Source organism: Phalaenopsis equestris, unplaced genomic scaffold (genome assembly GCF_001263595.1).
Source record: "Phalaenopsis equestris unplaced genomic scaffold, ASM126359v1 Scaffold000988, whole genome shotgun sequence".
NCBI classification, from domain to species: Eukaryota; Viridiplantae; Streptophyta; class Magnoliopsida; order Asparagales; family Orchidaceae; genus Phalaenopsis; species Phalaenopsis equestris.
Window position 1 is genome coordinate 68,368 of NW_018165427.1, and position 16,483 is coordinate 84,850.

General features: G+C 37.2%; 1 protein-coding gene across 2 annotated transcripts in view; it reads right to left on the bottom strand.

Moving 5' to 3' along the window:
- LOC110032626 (putative pentatricopeptide repeat-containing protein At3g23330) overlaps positions 1 to 11,539 on the bottom strand; it is a 32,102-nt gene extending 20,563 nt beyond the window's left edge. The window contains exons 1-2 of one of the 2 annotated variants that reach the window (XM_020736304.1): positions 11,152 to 11,539; positions 9,566 to 11,052 (exon numbers count right to left, since the gene is read on the bottom strand). In XM_020736304.1, coding sequence (XP_020591963.1) covers positions 9,705 to 11,052; positions 11,152 to 11,528 — 1,725 coding nt within the window. In that variant the 5' untranslated portion in view covers positions 11,529 to 11,539 and the 3' untranslated portion in view covers positions 9,566 to 9,704. Of the gene's footprint in view, positions 1 to 9,565 lie in introns of those variants that run through there. The other variant, XM_020736303.1, reaches the window with a different exon arrangement.
- Positions 11,540 to 16,483: the final 4,944 nt, after the last annotated feature.

The following is a 16,483-nucleotide window of genomic DNA, read 5'->3' on the forward strand; positions in this document are numbered from 1 at the left end:
ACAGTGGCCGGCGCCACTCGGCGGTGAAGCTGAGCTGCAGCTTCTTAAGGTCTCAAGCCCTCTTTCTCAACTTCAGTCTCTTCTCATGTGAGGGGTGGGGGTCTATTTATAGTGTTCTGGGTGCAATTAATGCAGAAGTATGAACCATTTTGATCGGACGGTCCGGAAAGCTTCCCTCAATTATACAGCCTTTAATAGACATTTGAGTGCTTTAATGAAGTCAGAATTGAGTGAACTTGAGCTCGTTGGATTCGTCTTGTCGAGCAGCTCGATTCGAATATAAGCTTGCCATATTTGACAATTGTTTGACTTTCCAAATGTGTCAAAAAATCTTCTAATTGTGGTTCAATAACTTGATATGGGCTTGATTTGACTCAGATTGGACTAGTTTTCATATCATTAGGTCAGTCTCATCGAGCCGGTCAGTTTGACTATAAGTTTGCTGAAATCGGAACTCTGCATGAATTTTTATCAAGATATGAACATTTCTTATTCAAAATATTATATCGGGATCCGTGTCATGTCTCGAGATTCGTGTCGGATGATGAAAATTTGTTGGTGGCGTATCAATTATCATTCAAGAGGAACACTGCTAATTATGCTCACTCAGCCAAAGGTGTTCTTGATACACATGTTCTTGACTCTATATCGTGGGAAAAACCCACGAGGTCTGGCCCAATTGCGGAAATTCACTATTGATTGATGATTACAGAAATTCCTTGCCCCACAGACAGGAAAGAGTAACTATATTTTTCAGATTACAACGTCGACTAACGGTGTCTGGTTGATGGTGATCAATGGTGGTTAGTTCTGGTTGATGACGGTTGACGGAGGTTGACGACGGTTGGCGGTGATCGACGACGGTTGGCGGTGATCGACGACGGTTGGCGGTGATAGTCGGAGGTCAGCGGTGGTCGACGACAGTTAACGATGTTTAACGGCGGGGGGGGGGGGGCGGCGGGGGGGGGGGGGGGGGGGGGGGATATTCAGTTCCAGAGAGCATTCAGACCGCTGATGAGACAACACAGCCTGTAGTTGTAAAAGTGCAGTGAGGTGTACTAATTATATGATTTTGTCAATATTTTGCATGTTCATTTCTTTCCAGTGAATTTTTTATTTATTAGTGTTCTATACTCCAACTAAAATAAGTTGCTTCATTTGATAAATCGGACGGTCCGGAAAGCTTCTCTCAATTATACAGCGTTTAATAAACATTTGAGTGCTTTAATGAAGTCAGAATTGAGTGAACTTGAGCTCGTTGGATTCGTCTTGTCGAGCAGCTCGATTCGAGTATACGCTTGTTTCAAGTATAAGCTTGTCATATTCGATAATTGTTTGACTTTCCAAATGTGTCTAAAAATTTTTTAATTGTGGTTCAATAACTTGATCTGGGCTTGATTTGACTCAGATTGGACTAGTTTTCATATCATTAGGTCCGTCTCATCGAGCCGGTCAGTTTGACTATAAGTTTGCTGAAATCGGAACTCTGCTTGAATTTTTATCAAGATATGAACATTTCTTATTCAAAATATTATATTGGGATTCGTGTCATGTCTCGAGATTCGTGTCGGATGATGAAAATTTGTTGGTGGCGTATCAATTATCATTCAAGAGGAACACTGCTAATTATGCTCACTCAGCCAAATGTGTTCTTGATACACATGTTCTTGACTCTATATCCAAGACAAGTTCACTAAAATGAATAATAAATTGTGGCGTATCTCAACATGTGACAGGTGTCGCTAGTGAGTTCTCTCCTATACTCACCTATCAGTTCCAGAGAGCATTCAGACCGCTGATGAGACAACACAGCCTGTAGTGGTAAAAGTGCAGTGAGGTGTAGTGTACTAATTCTATGATTTTGTTAATATTTTGCATGTTCATTTCTTTCCAGTGAATCTTTCATTTATTAGTGTCCTATACTCCAACTAAAATAAGTTGCTTCATTTGATATTTCAAAGGTGATCTTTCAAGAGAAGTGGACTGGTCGGAAACGTGGGACTGGCACGTGAGATGATGGACTCTAGTATTTGGATAGGGGGGATGAACTCGGCCTTGGTATCCATGGTTGAGAATGCTGGAGCAGGAATATCTGAGGGAAGTGTGGAAAATGTATTATCGCTACATCACATATGACACTCTTCGTTTAGCCTATTGAGTCGTCTGTATCCATCATTATATAAAAAGACAAATAAACAAAAAACTTGTGTATAATGCTTGTGCGTTTGTCAAGCATACCGGGAGCTCGTATGTTAATTTTGGTAAACAAAATTCTTATAATTTTGTTTTGGTGCATTCCAATATATGGGGACCTCTTATAATTTTGATTTGGTGCATTCCAATATATGATGACCTTATTCTACAACATTAATGGATAATTACAAATATTTTGTGACTTTCATTGATTGTTTTTCGGACCTTATTCTACAACATTGATGGATAATTACAAATATTTTGTGACTTTCATTAATTGTTTTTCTCGTGTTACTAGGTTATGTCTGATAAGAAATAAAAGTAATGTACTTGCCTAATTTAAAGACTTTTACAGGGTAATTCAAACTCATTATGGAGTTATAGTTAAGGTATTACGATCTAATATAGGACAGAGTATGTCGACAATGTGTTTGAGGAATACTTGTCAACCCAAGGGATACAACATTAAACTACATGTTCATACACACCAACATAAACGGATTGGCAGAAAAGAAGAATAAACACTTTCTAGAGGTAGCTCGAAGTATGATGATCACGATGAATGCCCCAAAGACAAGCATTTTTTACAGTAATTGATCAACAAAATGCCATCGAGAGTGTTGGATTGCAAGTCTCACTGTCAGATGTTGAAAGGTGGCAATAGTGGAATCATTCCATTGAAGGTATTTGGATGAGTATGCTTTGTGAAAGACAACTTGTCATCTGTACGGAAGTTGGATCCCAGAGCCGTGAAATGTGTGTTCATGGGGTATTTTGCTACTTGGAAAAATTATGTATGTTGGAGCCCAATTGATAAGAAACTATTTATGAGTATGTATGTGTCATTTAGAGAGTTTGAACTATACCACACTCTAGAGGTGGAGGTGCTCAACAAACACTAGAGATATGAGACAATAGAGAGTGAGTAGTAATGGTGATTGAGTGATGCAAGTGGGCACAATGTCATGTCCTGTGATATGGAATGAATCAACTGAGGTGATGGAAACTGACGTGGTTGAACCCAGATGTGGGTGGGAATCAGGCTGAAGGTGAGCTAAGAGTGTAACTCGGAGGAAGAAACAAATTGAGGGAAGGGAACATAGTCCACATTGCCAACAAGTCTCTTGTCCCGGTTTTCCCCAACACTTAAGAAACTTACACCATCCATCTTTGATTCAAAACTCTCAAGCGATATTGTTCCTCCTCCGTCTACGCCTAACCCTCCAACGTTAATGAGGATTTCTCGGAGCAATGCAGGACATCCTCTTGATCATTATGGATGAGAATTTGACATTGCTAACTTTATTTATTATTCTTACATCTCACATTTGCATGGAGCATTCATTGCATTATTGGACTCTGTCTCTATACCCAAATGTTGGTAGGTAGCTAAAGAGGATCTCAAGTGGAAAGCGGCAATACATGAAGAGCTTGGGGCTCTTGATAAAAATCAAACATGAGAGATTGTACCACCAACAGTAGGAAATAATTTAGTTGGGTGCAAGTGGATCTTCACTGTGAAGCAAACTCCAGAAGGGAAGGTGGAGAGGTATAAAGCTCAACTAGTGGAAAAATAGTACAGTCAGACATGTGACATTGACTATGATGAAACCCTTGCAACAGCAACAAGGATGAAGACGGTCGGACCATTGGTTTCTCTGACGATGAATGGTGGATGAAGGTTACACCAACTTGATGTGAAGAATGTTTTTCTTCATGGGGAGCTACTGGAGGAGGTATATATGGAGATACCATCATGATTCAGTACATCCCAGACAGTGAGCAAGATGTGTAGGCTTAGAAGTCACTGTATGACTTGAAGCAGCCTCCTCCGGCCTGGTTTGACAAGTTTAGAATGTCAATGATTGAAATGAGATATCAATAGATCAATGCAAACCACACGGTGTTTCTTCGACGACATGAATGTCACACTACCAGAATTGTTGTGTATGTAGATGACATAATTGTCACCAATGATGATGGGACAGAGATTGCTCATTTAAAAAGAAGATTAGAGAATCAGTTCTAGGTAAAGGATTTGGGATAACTCGAATACTTTCTTGGGATTGAAGTGACCCATGGATCTGAGAAGATGGTCTTATCCCAGAGAAAGTATGTATTAGATCTCCTGATGGAAATAAGTATGCAGGGGTATAAACATGCAGTCTCTTCAATTGATCAAAAGGTTAAGATGAGTGCAGATGAAGAACTTGTTGATTATAAGAGGTACTAAAAACTGGTGGGACGCTTGATCTATTTGTGCCACACTCGACAAGATATTTCTTTTGTAGTAAGTATGGTAGCCGCTACATGCATGATCTAAGGCTTTTGTGATTCTGACTTGGCAAGTTGTGTAGATCACAGACGATCCATATCAGGATACTACATGATTGTAAGTGGTAACTTGGTATCGTGGAAGAGCAAGAAACTGTCAGTTGTAGCAAGATCAACAGCAGAGCCAGAATATAGGGCCATGACATTAGGAATTGTTGAGATGATGTGGTTGAAAGCTTTGCTGGTTGAGCTCAAAGTGGATCGGGGAGCTCAAGGTGGATCGGGGAACTCAAATGAAGTTGAGGTGTGACAACAATTCGACTATCAACATTGCCAACAACCCGGTGCAACACAATAGAGCTAAACATGTGGAGATTTATAGATTCTTCATCAAAGAGAAGTTGAATACTGGATTGTTAGAACTAAGTCATGTAGAGCAGGTGGATGACTGCCTCACTAAATGAATTAGCTAAGTGGAGTTAATTAGACTATGTGACAAGATGGGTTTAGTGAATATCTTTTACCCACCTTGAGGGGAGAGTGTTGAGATTTATATCTAATGTAGAATTCTAGTTGTAAATAGAAGAATTCTAGGGATTTACTTGTAAATGTTGTGTGGCTCTATATAAGCTAAAATGTTAATGAAATGAACAAGATGATTATTGTAAAATCATTCTCAATACAAAACTCAAGATATCGAGAAGAATATTGAAATTGTGTCAAACTATGAAGGATGCTTGTTGATCTCATCTTTATTGCTTTACCCACTTTTTTTTTTTCTTTTTTAACCTTTTCTCGTTATTGTCTATTGTTCAATTTAAAAGGTTGATATGGTAATTGATTTATTTATAACTATGCTATTACTTGCGTGGTATCTAGAGTGACAAGGATTCTTGAGATCCTTCTTTTATGAAACAAAATTGCATTCCACTTTCATTCATAAACAGGTAAGACAACGTAGAAGAATAACTCTCTTAACTCCTCGGGTTATAAGTTATCATACATGTCTTTGTGTTCTTAATTATCTTAATTTTTTGGCAAACGTTCATCTAATGAATCATGGTTCTGTTCTAATTCTTAGTTTTTTACACATCAGGAAAGACTAAATATGTTTAGTTAACATTTATAGTTAATATTATTTGTGAAAGCAGTTCTTCCTTGATTGTTAAGTTCTTCAGATAAGTATGAGCATCAGGCATCATTTATTGTCTTTTGGTTAGACAGCTCTATGCCTTGGCACCGCCATGGCAGCTTTTCCTTTAAAAATATAGGATCTAACATATTGAAACATGAAAGAATATAGTCTTGATATGCAGGCAAAAAATTAATTTAATTCAGCATAGATCTTGGCGCAATTTCAGATCTCATGGCATCTATTTATTTGATCTGGAAACTTTCAAAATTGATTTTGTGATCATCTAAATTCCAGTTTGAACAAATTTTAATGCCTAGTTCAGTGAGACAAATCAAATAGACTGAAGAATGATATGATCTAAATCCAAACAAACTTAAATTAAGTATAAGAGTATCATAGAAACTTATCAAGACCATTTAGAGGGTTAAAATCCCTTAGAATCCAGCATGTTTAAAGTTGAACCAAGCATGTTTATTAAATAAATGTAACAAGCCCAATAACCTCATATCATTAAGGCGCTGTGATGTTCAAGAAACATCAAATGATCAAGCAAGATCTCTCCAAACAATTTGATGGCATGTTCTACAGTATGATAAAAATTATTAGAATATTGCTCCAGAAATATATTAATAGGTCTTGAATGATGCTGACTGGGAGAAGCCTAAGGCAAAAAGAGAATTCCATAAGTTTACTGAGTAACACTACCATTCTTTGTCAACTGACACCTGCGTCTTCACCCAACATCACTAACAATAATGTCGCATTCGCTCGTTTGTAATTCCTTATTGTTACAGAACCCAACACTTATCATCATTTGAAGTTGGCTGATGCTTACATTCATTATTTCCCATCCATCAATTGTTGGTTGAACTCGACATCCATTGTTATTTGTTGTCAACATTCATTATCTCTTGACGCTAATATCCTCCTTCCATATTCGCTCTACATCAATTGGCATTCACTTCAGACCTTGTTCGTCGCACCTTACATCATTGTTAAAACTCTATTAAATCTTAGTTATGATAATATTCTAACTAACTATTACTTCATAGTTTTTTAAATTATTACCAGTAATAATTTTAATGCAATCAAATGGAAACATAGATACTAAAATTGATTGCTTATTAATTATATGCTAACAAATTATACAAATTAGTTTTAATTATTAATTAAACCTTGCCCTAGTTCCCCTCCGACCCAAATTCATGAAACCCTCAACAATAAAGCAATGAGGACAATGATTGTTAAACCATCGTCTTTATCCACTCTCCCGTGCCCACATGAAGCCATCAACGAAAACAAAGTCACAACAGGAGCATGCTAATGAGCATAACCCTCATTTTTCTCCCCTTTTTGGCGCACTCTATTCATGTAAGTCTGGTAAATCCGCCAAACTATCGAATTCAGTATATCTAGATTTAGGGCCTTGGGCTGAAACATAGTTGAAATGGGATTTAAAAATCTTTAAGATTTATTCTGACGCATTTGACAGTTTAGCAAGATTTATGGTAAATCCATCGTAAAGTTGGCAACCAAATAGCCCCAAAATTTCTAATGCTGATCGCCGTGTAATTTATAACTTACTTCACATGATACGCTTATTAAAATTATTTTACGAGACAGTCAATTGAATTTCTGTGATAGTTTCGTTAAGCAAAATCCAAATAAGAAAAAAAAAAACTAAAAAAAATACCACGCCTAAAATCAACAAATCAAAATACCCATAAAAACCTGCCCAATACATCGCGTGCAAAAACCAATCGGACACTTAGAGAGAAACCCCATTCAATATCTTCATCAGTAACAACAAAGCGCATTCAATGAATATCATAACAAGGATCTAGAGAGACAGAACTGAATCTACCAGAACTAGAGCTGATCTGCAAGCCTATCTGAGAGGACCTGTGTGCATTTCCAGAAATAGGGTTTGCGTGAGCAGTTGAACCAGCAGTGTCGTTACAACTAGCAGAGACAACGGGTTCATCGGAGTGATCGGAGAAGTAGCTGACCGCCGAGGATCTTGGTCTGAGCTTGGATTTGTATGCCGTGGCCGGAGAGGAAAGAGGCGAAGCATTGGTGAGATCGCACAGTGGTTTTCTTCTTGGACGCCTGCTGGGCTGAACATCCATCTAAACTGGTAACTTACAGAATGCCAGTTTTAACACTTTCAGCAACTCCCGCCCATTATACATTATATATAGAGGGGCATTTACATAAATACCACCTAATTCTTATGTATTTACATATCAATCAGCTAAATTTTGATTTTTAGATCTATAGCTCTCAAATCTTTCATATCACATAAAAAACATCACTAATTCAATTTTAGATTGTGAAATGCAACTTTTCATACATCCAAAGGTGGCAAATATGTAAATTTGAAGCTTAGGTGTTAGATATGTCTTAAGTGATATGCATTTAAATCTTCCATATGTATAAATTCACACAAAAATAGTAAATTTATAGGAATAATATGTACTTTAATAATATGAATAATTACATAAATAACACTCAATTCTGTTGTATTTACATACCTCGCAACTAAACTTCATTTTTTACATATATGTCATTTATGTAGGAAAATGCGTATTTCACATTGTAAAAGTTAAAATAGTAATATTTTTTTATGTGAAATGAAATATTTGAGTAAAAAAATTAAAATTTAAGAGTTAGATGTGTAAATATTTGAGAATTGGGTGTTATGAATATAAATACCACTTTATATTATTTTATATTAAACTCAAATACTTTCATAAAAATATTATTATATTTAATATTAATTAGTATGAAAAATACTTTCAAAATTAAAAATTAAAAATTTTTTATAAATAATTATCATACAAGAAAGTATATATAATTTCATGTTTTATCATTTTAAACCCTAAAAATAGAACACATAACAAACTCTCCATTTAAGTCAATTAATTCATGCTTGAGATTATCATTTTCATTATTGTTAAGACTTGTTTTACAAGACTTTTCTTCTTATCTTTAACTACTTCTTGAGATTCTTCTTTGCAATTTTTTTCATTTAGTCGATGCTAAAACGCGTAATTATCATTTCATATTTCAAATGTTCTATAAATCTTGATAAATAAATGCGAGCACGTTCATAGCATCATAACAAATATTCAACAGAGCGACATAAACAAAAAATCAATCGAAAATAGAGCAAAGCAAAAGTAATTTATAAACTTGGCCTCGAGTTCTAAGAACATTCGTCATACGTGCATATCACTAACATAATGCACTAGCGGAACATAAACATTTGCAATCGAGTATTAAGTCATTTGATTCTTCAATGACTACGACAACATATTCAATTTTTTTTATCATGAAAATAGATTTCTATTTTTTAGCCACTTAAAAATGCTGAAACTTTTCACCATTTTTTTATAATTAGTCAACAATGTTAAGACTCTAATGAAGTAATCTTCCAAAAAAAATGCATTTCCTTTATTTGCAATGCTCCGAATTTGGCCTGGACAGCCGAACTTCCATCATCTTCTTTATACATTGTACAAGCAATTTGAAATATCTCTAAATGATTGAAGCTAATTGCAATGGCAAACTCCTCGATCCGACTTAACCTGAGCCTTAGGAGATGAAGAGGAGCGTCTCCTTGTCCGTTTTTCTTTAACATTACTCGTGACTTTGTTTTAGGCCATCATCAAGGCTATTCGTCATGAGGCTCCTCGAAGCATTATCATTACTTATCAAATATCTTAAAACCAAACAAAACGTTCATTTGAATACTCTAATTCTCGTCATTTGCGAGGCTCTGATACCATTTTGCTAGAAATTTAAACATGTGAAGAGAAATAGATTTCTCATACATACAAAGGGAGGAAAAAAATTTAATGGTACAGACAAGTCAAACTCTCTTAAAAAATCCTCATCTATTTAATGCATGCAATATACAAAGAGAACTTTCTCTAATTTCATGCAATGTAACTCCTTGAAAACATGCGTATACAAAAAAATCTTCTTTTTTTACAATTTTCAAAAGCAAAACCAAATCTTTTTTGTTTCACATCATTTTGCGTGTAAAACACTCACAAAACTGTTTACTCCACCTATAAGAATGAATTTACAGTATCAGCTAGTCAGAGGTAAGGTTATCAAAATTGGGAACTTCTTTTATTTCATAGGAAAGGCTGTCCAATGCGTCATAAATCATAGTTGAGCATAAATGAGACTTATCAGCAACATAAAAGGAGTGAGCTTTACCATTAATATCAATCCAGCTAAAACCAGGAGTCTTTCTCAATCCTTTCATCATCATTCTTCCCCTCACTTCTGCAACCAAATCCCATCTTCCAAAACAAGCATGAAAATTTGAAAGAGAAACATAATTAGAAGGGTTCTCTGGTTCCATTTGAATCAGAAACTTCCCAACCAAATGTTGAATTTCATGGTTGTTATGAGACGCAGCAGCTCCGAAAAGAGCTCCCCAAATGCTCGAACTTGGCTCAAATCTCAACGAGCTGACCAAATCCAAAGCTTGTTCTAACCTGCCAGCTCTGCCCAACATATCAACCATGCATGAACACATCTCAGAACTGGGAACAACACCATGATTTCTCACCATTGAGCTGTAAATCTCCAAACCTTCTTCCACCAAACCCGTTCGGCTACAAGCAGAGAGAACTGCAACAGCAGTTATATGATCCAGCTTAATCCCAAGTCTGGACATTTTCTGAAACCAAATGAGAGCATCTCTCCCCCTGCCATGAATCCCATAGCATGAGATAATAGAACTCCATGAAACAGCATCTTTAAGCCATGATTCATCATTAAAAACCTTTCTTGCTGCAACCAAGCTCCCACATTTAGAATACATATCAATAAAAGCATTGTTTACACGAGTTTCAGCATTCAAGCAATGCCTGAAAGAGAAACCATGGATTTGCTTCCCCTTATCTAAAGCAGCAAGTGATCCAACTGCAGGGAGAACAGTTACAACAGTGACTTCATTGGGCACAACCTTATCAACATAATTCATTGAGCGGAATAGCCTCAGAGCATCATTAAACCCTCTGCTTTCTACATAGCCGGCAATAATGGCTGTCCAGGTGAAGGCATTTCTTTTGAGCTCGTGATCAAATACACGCCTCCCGGTCGTCAAGTTCCCACCTTTGCAGTAAAAGCTTATCAGGCAGCTCCCAACATGAAGCTCTGAACCGAATCTAAGCCCCTGCCTCACAATGTAGCCATGAATCTGTCGGCCAAGAATCATGGCACCAGAATCTCCTCTAGTGCAGAGAGGAAGCAAAGCCGATATGGTGAATCCATCAGGCTTTATTCCCTCAAACTGCATTTCTCTTACAAGCTCCCATTCTCTACCACCATCCAGATTAACAAGCTCTGATATCAAAACATTCCACGAAGCAACATCCCTAACAGGAATTTCATCAAACAACTGCCGGGCATCACCTGGACGGCCGCATCTGAGATATAAAACCATTAGAGTGTTAGCCAACACAGTGTCCGAATCAAAACCGAGCCTTTTAACAAGAGAATGAAGAGAACTGCCATTCTTGGAGTACAGAAGCTCTGTCAAAGCTTTAGCGACGATGGCAAGAGTGTAGCCATCGGGGGAGTCGCCGGAATCAACGCGTAAGTTGTGGAATGTGGTGAGGACTTGAAGGCAGCAAGAATTGTTTGAGAAGGAAGCGAGCAGAGAGTTCCAGAGGAAGATATTGGGGGCGGAACAGTGGAGGAAGACGAAGTGGGAAAGGGAGGGTAAGCCGAAAAGGGAGTATGCAGAGATGAGCACCGAACATATGAGGGGATGATGGTGGAGGCCAAGAATGGTGGCGCGCGCATGAGCTTTCCTGGCGAGCTGGAGGGAGCCTGAGCCGGCGGCGACTTTCCGAAGGACGCGGAGAATGGCCGGCGAAGAGTCGGTGAGGAGACACAGCATTGAACAAGTACTGCCGTAGAGCCTCGTTTAGTTGAATTTTTTTGTGAAATATTTTTGGAAATTTTTAATATTGGGATATTCTGATAAAAGAAAAAGGATTTATTCCAAAGCAATTTTAATTCGAATTAAATTTGATTTTTTTATGGATTTCTAAATGCTTGATAGGATTTTTGGAAGGCTAAGATTAAATGAATATTATATATATGTGTGTGTGTGTGTGCGCGAGCGCCCGCGCGTGTATTATGGTCAGTTGATTATGGTCAGTTGGTAGATTAGTCTCTCTGAAGGTCGTGAGTCACCTCAAGTCATGGGATTGAATACCTCCATGTGTAGGAAAATTTGCGTATTTAACAAGTACACAGCGCTGCGTACATTTGGGTTATAAGGAGGTTACAGGGAGGTTACAAAGAGGTTATATGAAGATTACATGGGTATAACACAGATGTAACCTTTATATATCGTCTCTATAACGTCCTTATAACACCTAAATGTATGTGGCCCTGCGTACTTGTTACGTACGCAATTTTTTCTCTATGTGTAGAGTGTGGTACTCGAATATTTAACACATTTAGGGATAGTCAGGGCTCGTCTAATAGCCTCTGGTCATTCATCATATATATATATATAGGAATTTTAATGATTTTAACGCAACATACTTCAATACATTATTTTTAACTAATTGATGGATTTGAAATGCACAAGAATTTGACGTCATATAAAAAAAATCAGAACTTTTAGCCTTTTTTTTCATTTACTACTCAACGGTTTGGTAATCATTGTCGAACTCGAAAGCAGCACGTGTTTTTGGTTTGGTACTCATTGTCGAACTCGAAAGCAGCACGTGTTTTTGCTACTACATGTTATTGATAATGGAGAGCGGTGAATTTACCTGCGCGAAGGCTAGACAAAACTTGACATTTATACATGATGAGTTCTCAGTAAAATTGACATGTGGTGAATAACACTCGTCCATTCGAAATTAGGCTCCTAGCTCAATGCCCTCTCAATACACATAACTCACAACATAATCATTCTATTTCATTTTTTTTATTTATGGAACTTATTACACAACATTGATGCGTGCTAGGAAATTCGTGATGTTAGTGCTGAAATTATGTCTTAGCATTGTACGAAAAGTCATCACAAACTCAAGGTAGTTAAATTGAAGTAAGCATGAGAGGAAACCTCAATTTTTATGTTGAAAATCCTAAAGGGGGAAAAAACAGTAGGCCTAGCCCAGTTGAAATAATTCACTATGATTTGGAGTACATGGGTCAACTACTCTCCTATATTAGGGTAGATTGAGCTGCAAAGATGATCATTGTAAATACACAACACTAATTCATTGATAATAATCATAGTGAAAGAGTAAATATTATAGTTCTCTGTGATAGCAATATGTGAAAGGTCGTAATCGATTGTTAAGAAGACAGTAGCCCGTCATGAATGTTGTTGACGGTGGTCGTAGTGCTAGCTTGTCGTAAAGGACGTGGTTGAAAGTCATGGTAGAAGATGGTTGTGTAGGAGCCTAGTTGGCCAAAGATGTTGCAATAAGAAGCTATTATAAATGTGAGCCACATAGGTCACAATTGGTTACATGGGTCGTAATGATGAGTTGCAATGACATCTATAGGTTGTAGAGGCCACACTGCACGTCAAGGGTGCAGCTTCCTCTTTTTGTCGTCTCTGGTCTTTATCTTGCCCAGGGTCTAGTTCCCCTTCTCACGAGGAAGTATGACTTAATTTATAGAGTCTAGATTACAAATAAAAAATCACTCTTGATCGAACAACCAATAAAGATCCCCTGATCAAATGACATTCAATGTACATTTTAATGTATTAATGATGTCAGAATTGAACAATCATTGACTCATTGATTCGTCTTGTCGAGTCGCTCAATTTGATTATAAGCATAAAATATTTTAAATTTGTTTGATCTTTCAATTATACCAAGAAAAATTTCAAAAGAGGTTTAACGGTTTGATCTGAGCTTAATTTAACTCGAGAATAAATTTTGGTATCGTTCAGTTCATCTCGTTGAGCTGATCAGTTTGCTTATGAGTTTGTTGAAATCAAAAATTCTGAAGGACTTTTAATCAAATTTTAAATATTTCTTTCTCAAAAATCACATCAAGATTTGTTTCATGCCTCAAGATTCGTGTTGAATGTCGGAAATTTGTTTTAAGGCGTCAAACACAATGAAGGTCAATCGATATCTATAACTAGGGGTCTAGATTTAGACACATGTTACACAATCAAAGAGGGCTTATCCATCGTTTTCTCTTGCACTCATTTTCTCTCTAGATTTTTTTCGTATAGATAGTGCGAGTTCATAAACAATTTATGATCCAATATTTAAAACATGTATAATTGCATATATGGTAGATTTAGCTACACTAAAGGGGTGTTTGGTAGAATGATTTAAGGCCAGATTTAGGCGTATTTAATGTAAATCCAGCCAAATTTAAAAAAACTAGGGGACGTAAATCCAACGCACCCCTAAGTAAAAAATTTTGAACATAGAAAGAGATGAATTTAAGGGATTTTATGAGGTACCTCATATCATCACTCACCAAATTCCCCAAACACATTAGAAGAATGTAATGAGATTTAAAAATAATTATGAATTTAATATCAATTTACTAAATTCTATTTAACTTAAATCCAAATTGAAGCCAAACACCTAATTCATCATTCTAAATCCTATTTAATTAACAAAATATTATTATTTCCATCACATTTGTAATACAATCTATGATTACACAACAAGGGAAGAAGGCCTTACTTACAACAACTCTTAACAGTCTTCCTCCTCCTCCTCTCCTAATCTATGGATCAATTAATCTCATCTCCCCCAAATCCCCATAATCTCCCTCTCCCGCTCCCACAATTCACAATCGGGATTCCATAATCGCCATAAATCCCATCCTCTTCTTCAACTTTCCAGTCCAAGAAGCCGCCGGAGGCCCCGAGAAGCCGAATCGCCGGAAAATGGCGTCGCCGGCGACCCTATTTTGTTACTGAAGATCAGTCTCGGCATCGGCAGCGAGCTCGGTGCCGGAGACGACAGCGAGAATACAGATCCGGCGTAAAAATCTCGAATCGGCGGGTAAGTATCGATCGGCGCACGGCGGCGGCGGCGGATCCGTGAACCTTTTCTCACCGGAGTACGGCGGAGATGGTGGCTAGGGTTAACGAGCCCTGCACCTGCGTTCATTTGAATTGATCTGTCGAAGAACGCATTTGGTTGATGCCTGGAATGGGGATTTTAATGGCGATGAGGATGAAGAACGCGGTCTGATCCATTTCTCTGTTTTCTTTTTCTCTCTCTCTTGTTCTGTTGCCATTTGTACAGAAGGAATTGATGTGGAAAGAGAGAGATGACCGGAAATGGGTTCAAGCCGCCGTTTTAGACCGCGTGGACCGCGTGTGTTTATGAACCGGTCTTCGGGTTGACGACGGTTTGGTAGGGGTCGGAAGTTGTGAGTTTTGCTTTTTGGTGAAATAGCTTTTGCCGAACGTCTCCTAAAGTTATTCGTCAATGTACTTGTTAAAAGAATTTTGTTGAACGACGAAGCTACTTCAAACGAAGTTTTAGATATCATTTAAGAAGGAAGTGAAGTTTTGTTTCGTTTCAAGAATGTCGATACATGGATTCGCTTTCGTTTGGTGAAACTAGGGGTGTCAAAGATTGACCCGACACGTCAACACGACTTGAACTCGACTTGAAAAATGTGGGTTAAGGTTATCCCGAATATTTTTCGAGTCAACTTCGGGTTAGAGAATTCAACCTGTTTATTATTCGGGTCAGGCCCAAACTTTGCTCACATACCCAAATTGACATCCCTAAGTGACAAAATTTGACCCGATACGCCAACATGACTCGAACTCAAACTCGAAAAATTCGGGTTAGGGTTGACCCAAATATTTTTCGAGTTGGGTTCGAGTCAAATAATAAAACTCATTTATTATTCGGGTCGAGTTTGGGTGGACCCGATTCTGACCAGGTTATTTTCGTGTTGGACCCGAAATTGACATGTTGGCCAAAATTGACATCCCTAAGTTTCAAAAATTGAAATGATATGTCACAACGACTCAAAAAATCCGGATTGGTGTTGACCCGAATATGTTTTGAGTCGGGCTATGGTTAGAGAATTTGACTCGTTTATTATTTTGGGTCAGGTTCAGGTTAACCTGATTGGGTAAAACGACGTTTTCCGAAGTTATTTCAAAGTAACAATAATTTTTCACTGTTTTAAGCCACAAATGACAATATCAGATCCAGACGGACGTGGCTTTAGTTTATTGAATAACTGATGAATAATAAAAAAATATAGAATTTGAGTAGCATGGTGTTAATTTAATTCATTATTTAATGTTATCTAATAATATTTAAAAAAACTTGTCATAATAAAGTATATTATCTAGAAAAAGCACAATTAAATCACATCAAAAGATTGGTTTATCTTTTTGGACTTAATGAACTAGTTGGACAAATTTAGATTATTTACATTAAAATCAAAGATAGATTAGATTAGTTTAAGAAGAAAATTATGGGGATTAGTTGATGATATTAGACTCGATTAATCTAACTCAATTGGGTTAGGTTAAAAGAGCCTTTAGGCGGCATAATTGGAGTAAAATGAGTTTGGGTGACTCAGGGTGCATTTGGGGAGGCAGTGCAGTGTCACACCGCAGCCGCACTATAGTTTTCCCAACTTGATAATACTGCATTTTATCTGTGTATTCAAAAATATGCAATTAAAAATTGTGTTTTCCCACAATACTTAACTACATGTAGTGGCTAATAGAAAGCTGTGATCTCACCTTTAGAAAAAAGAAAATCATAATAGTCACCATAACTTTTTGCATAATAATTTTTTCTTCAGCAGCTTCACAATTATTTTTTCAAACAGCTACTACTTCCCACAACAGACCCTTAATCGGTTGAATCA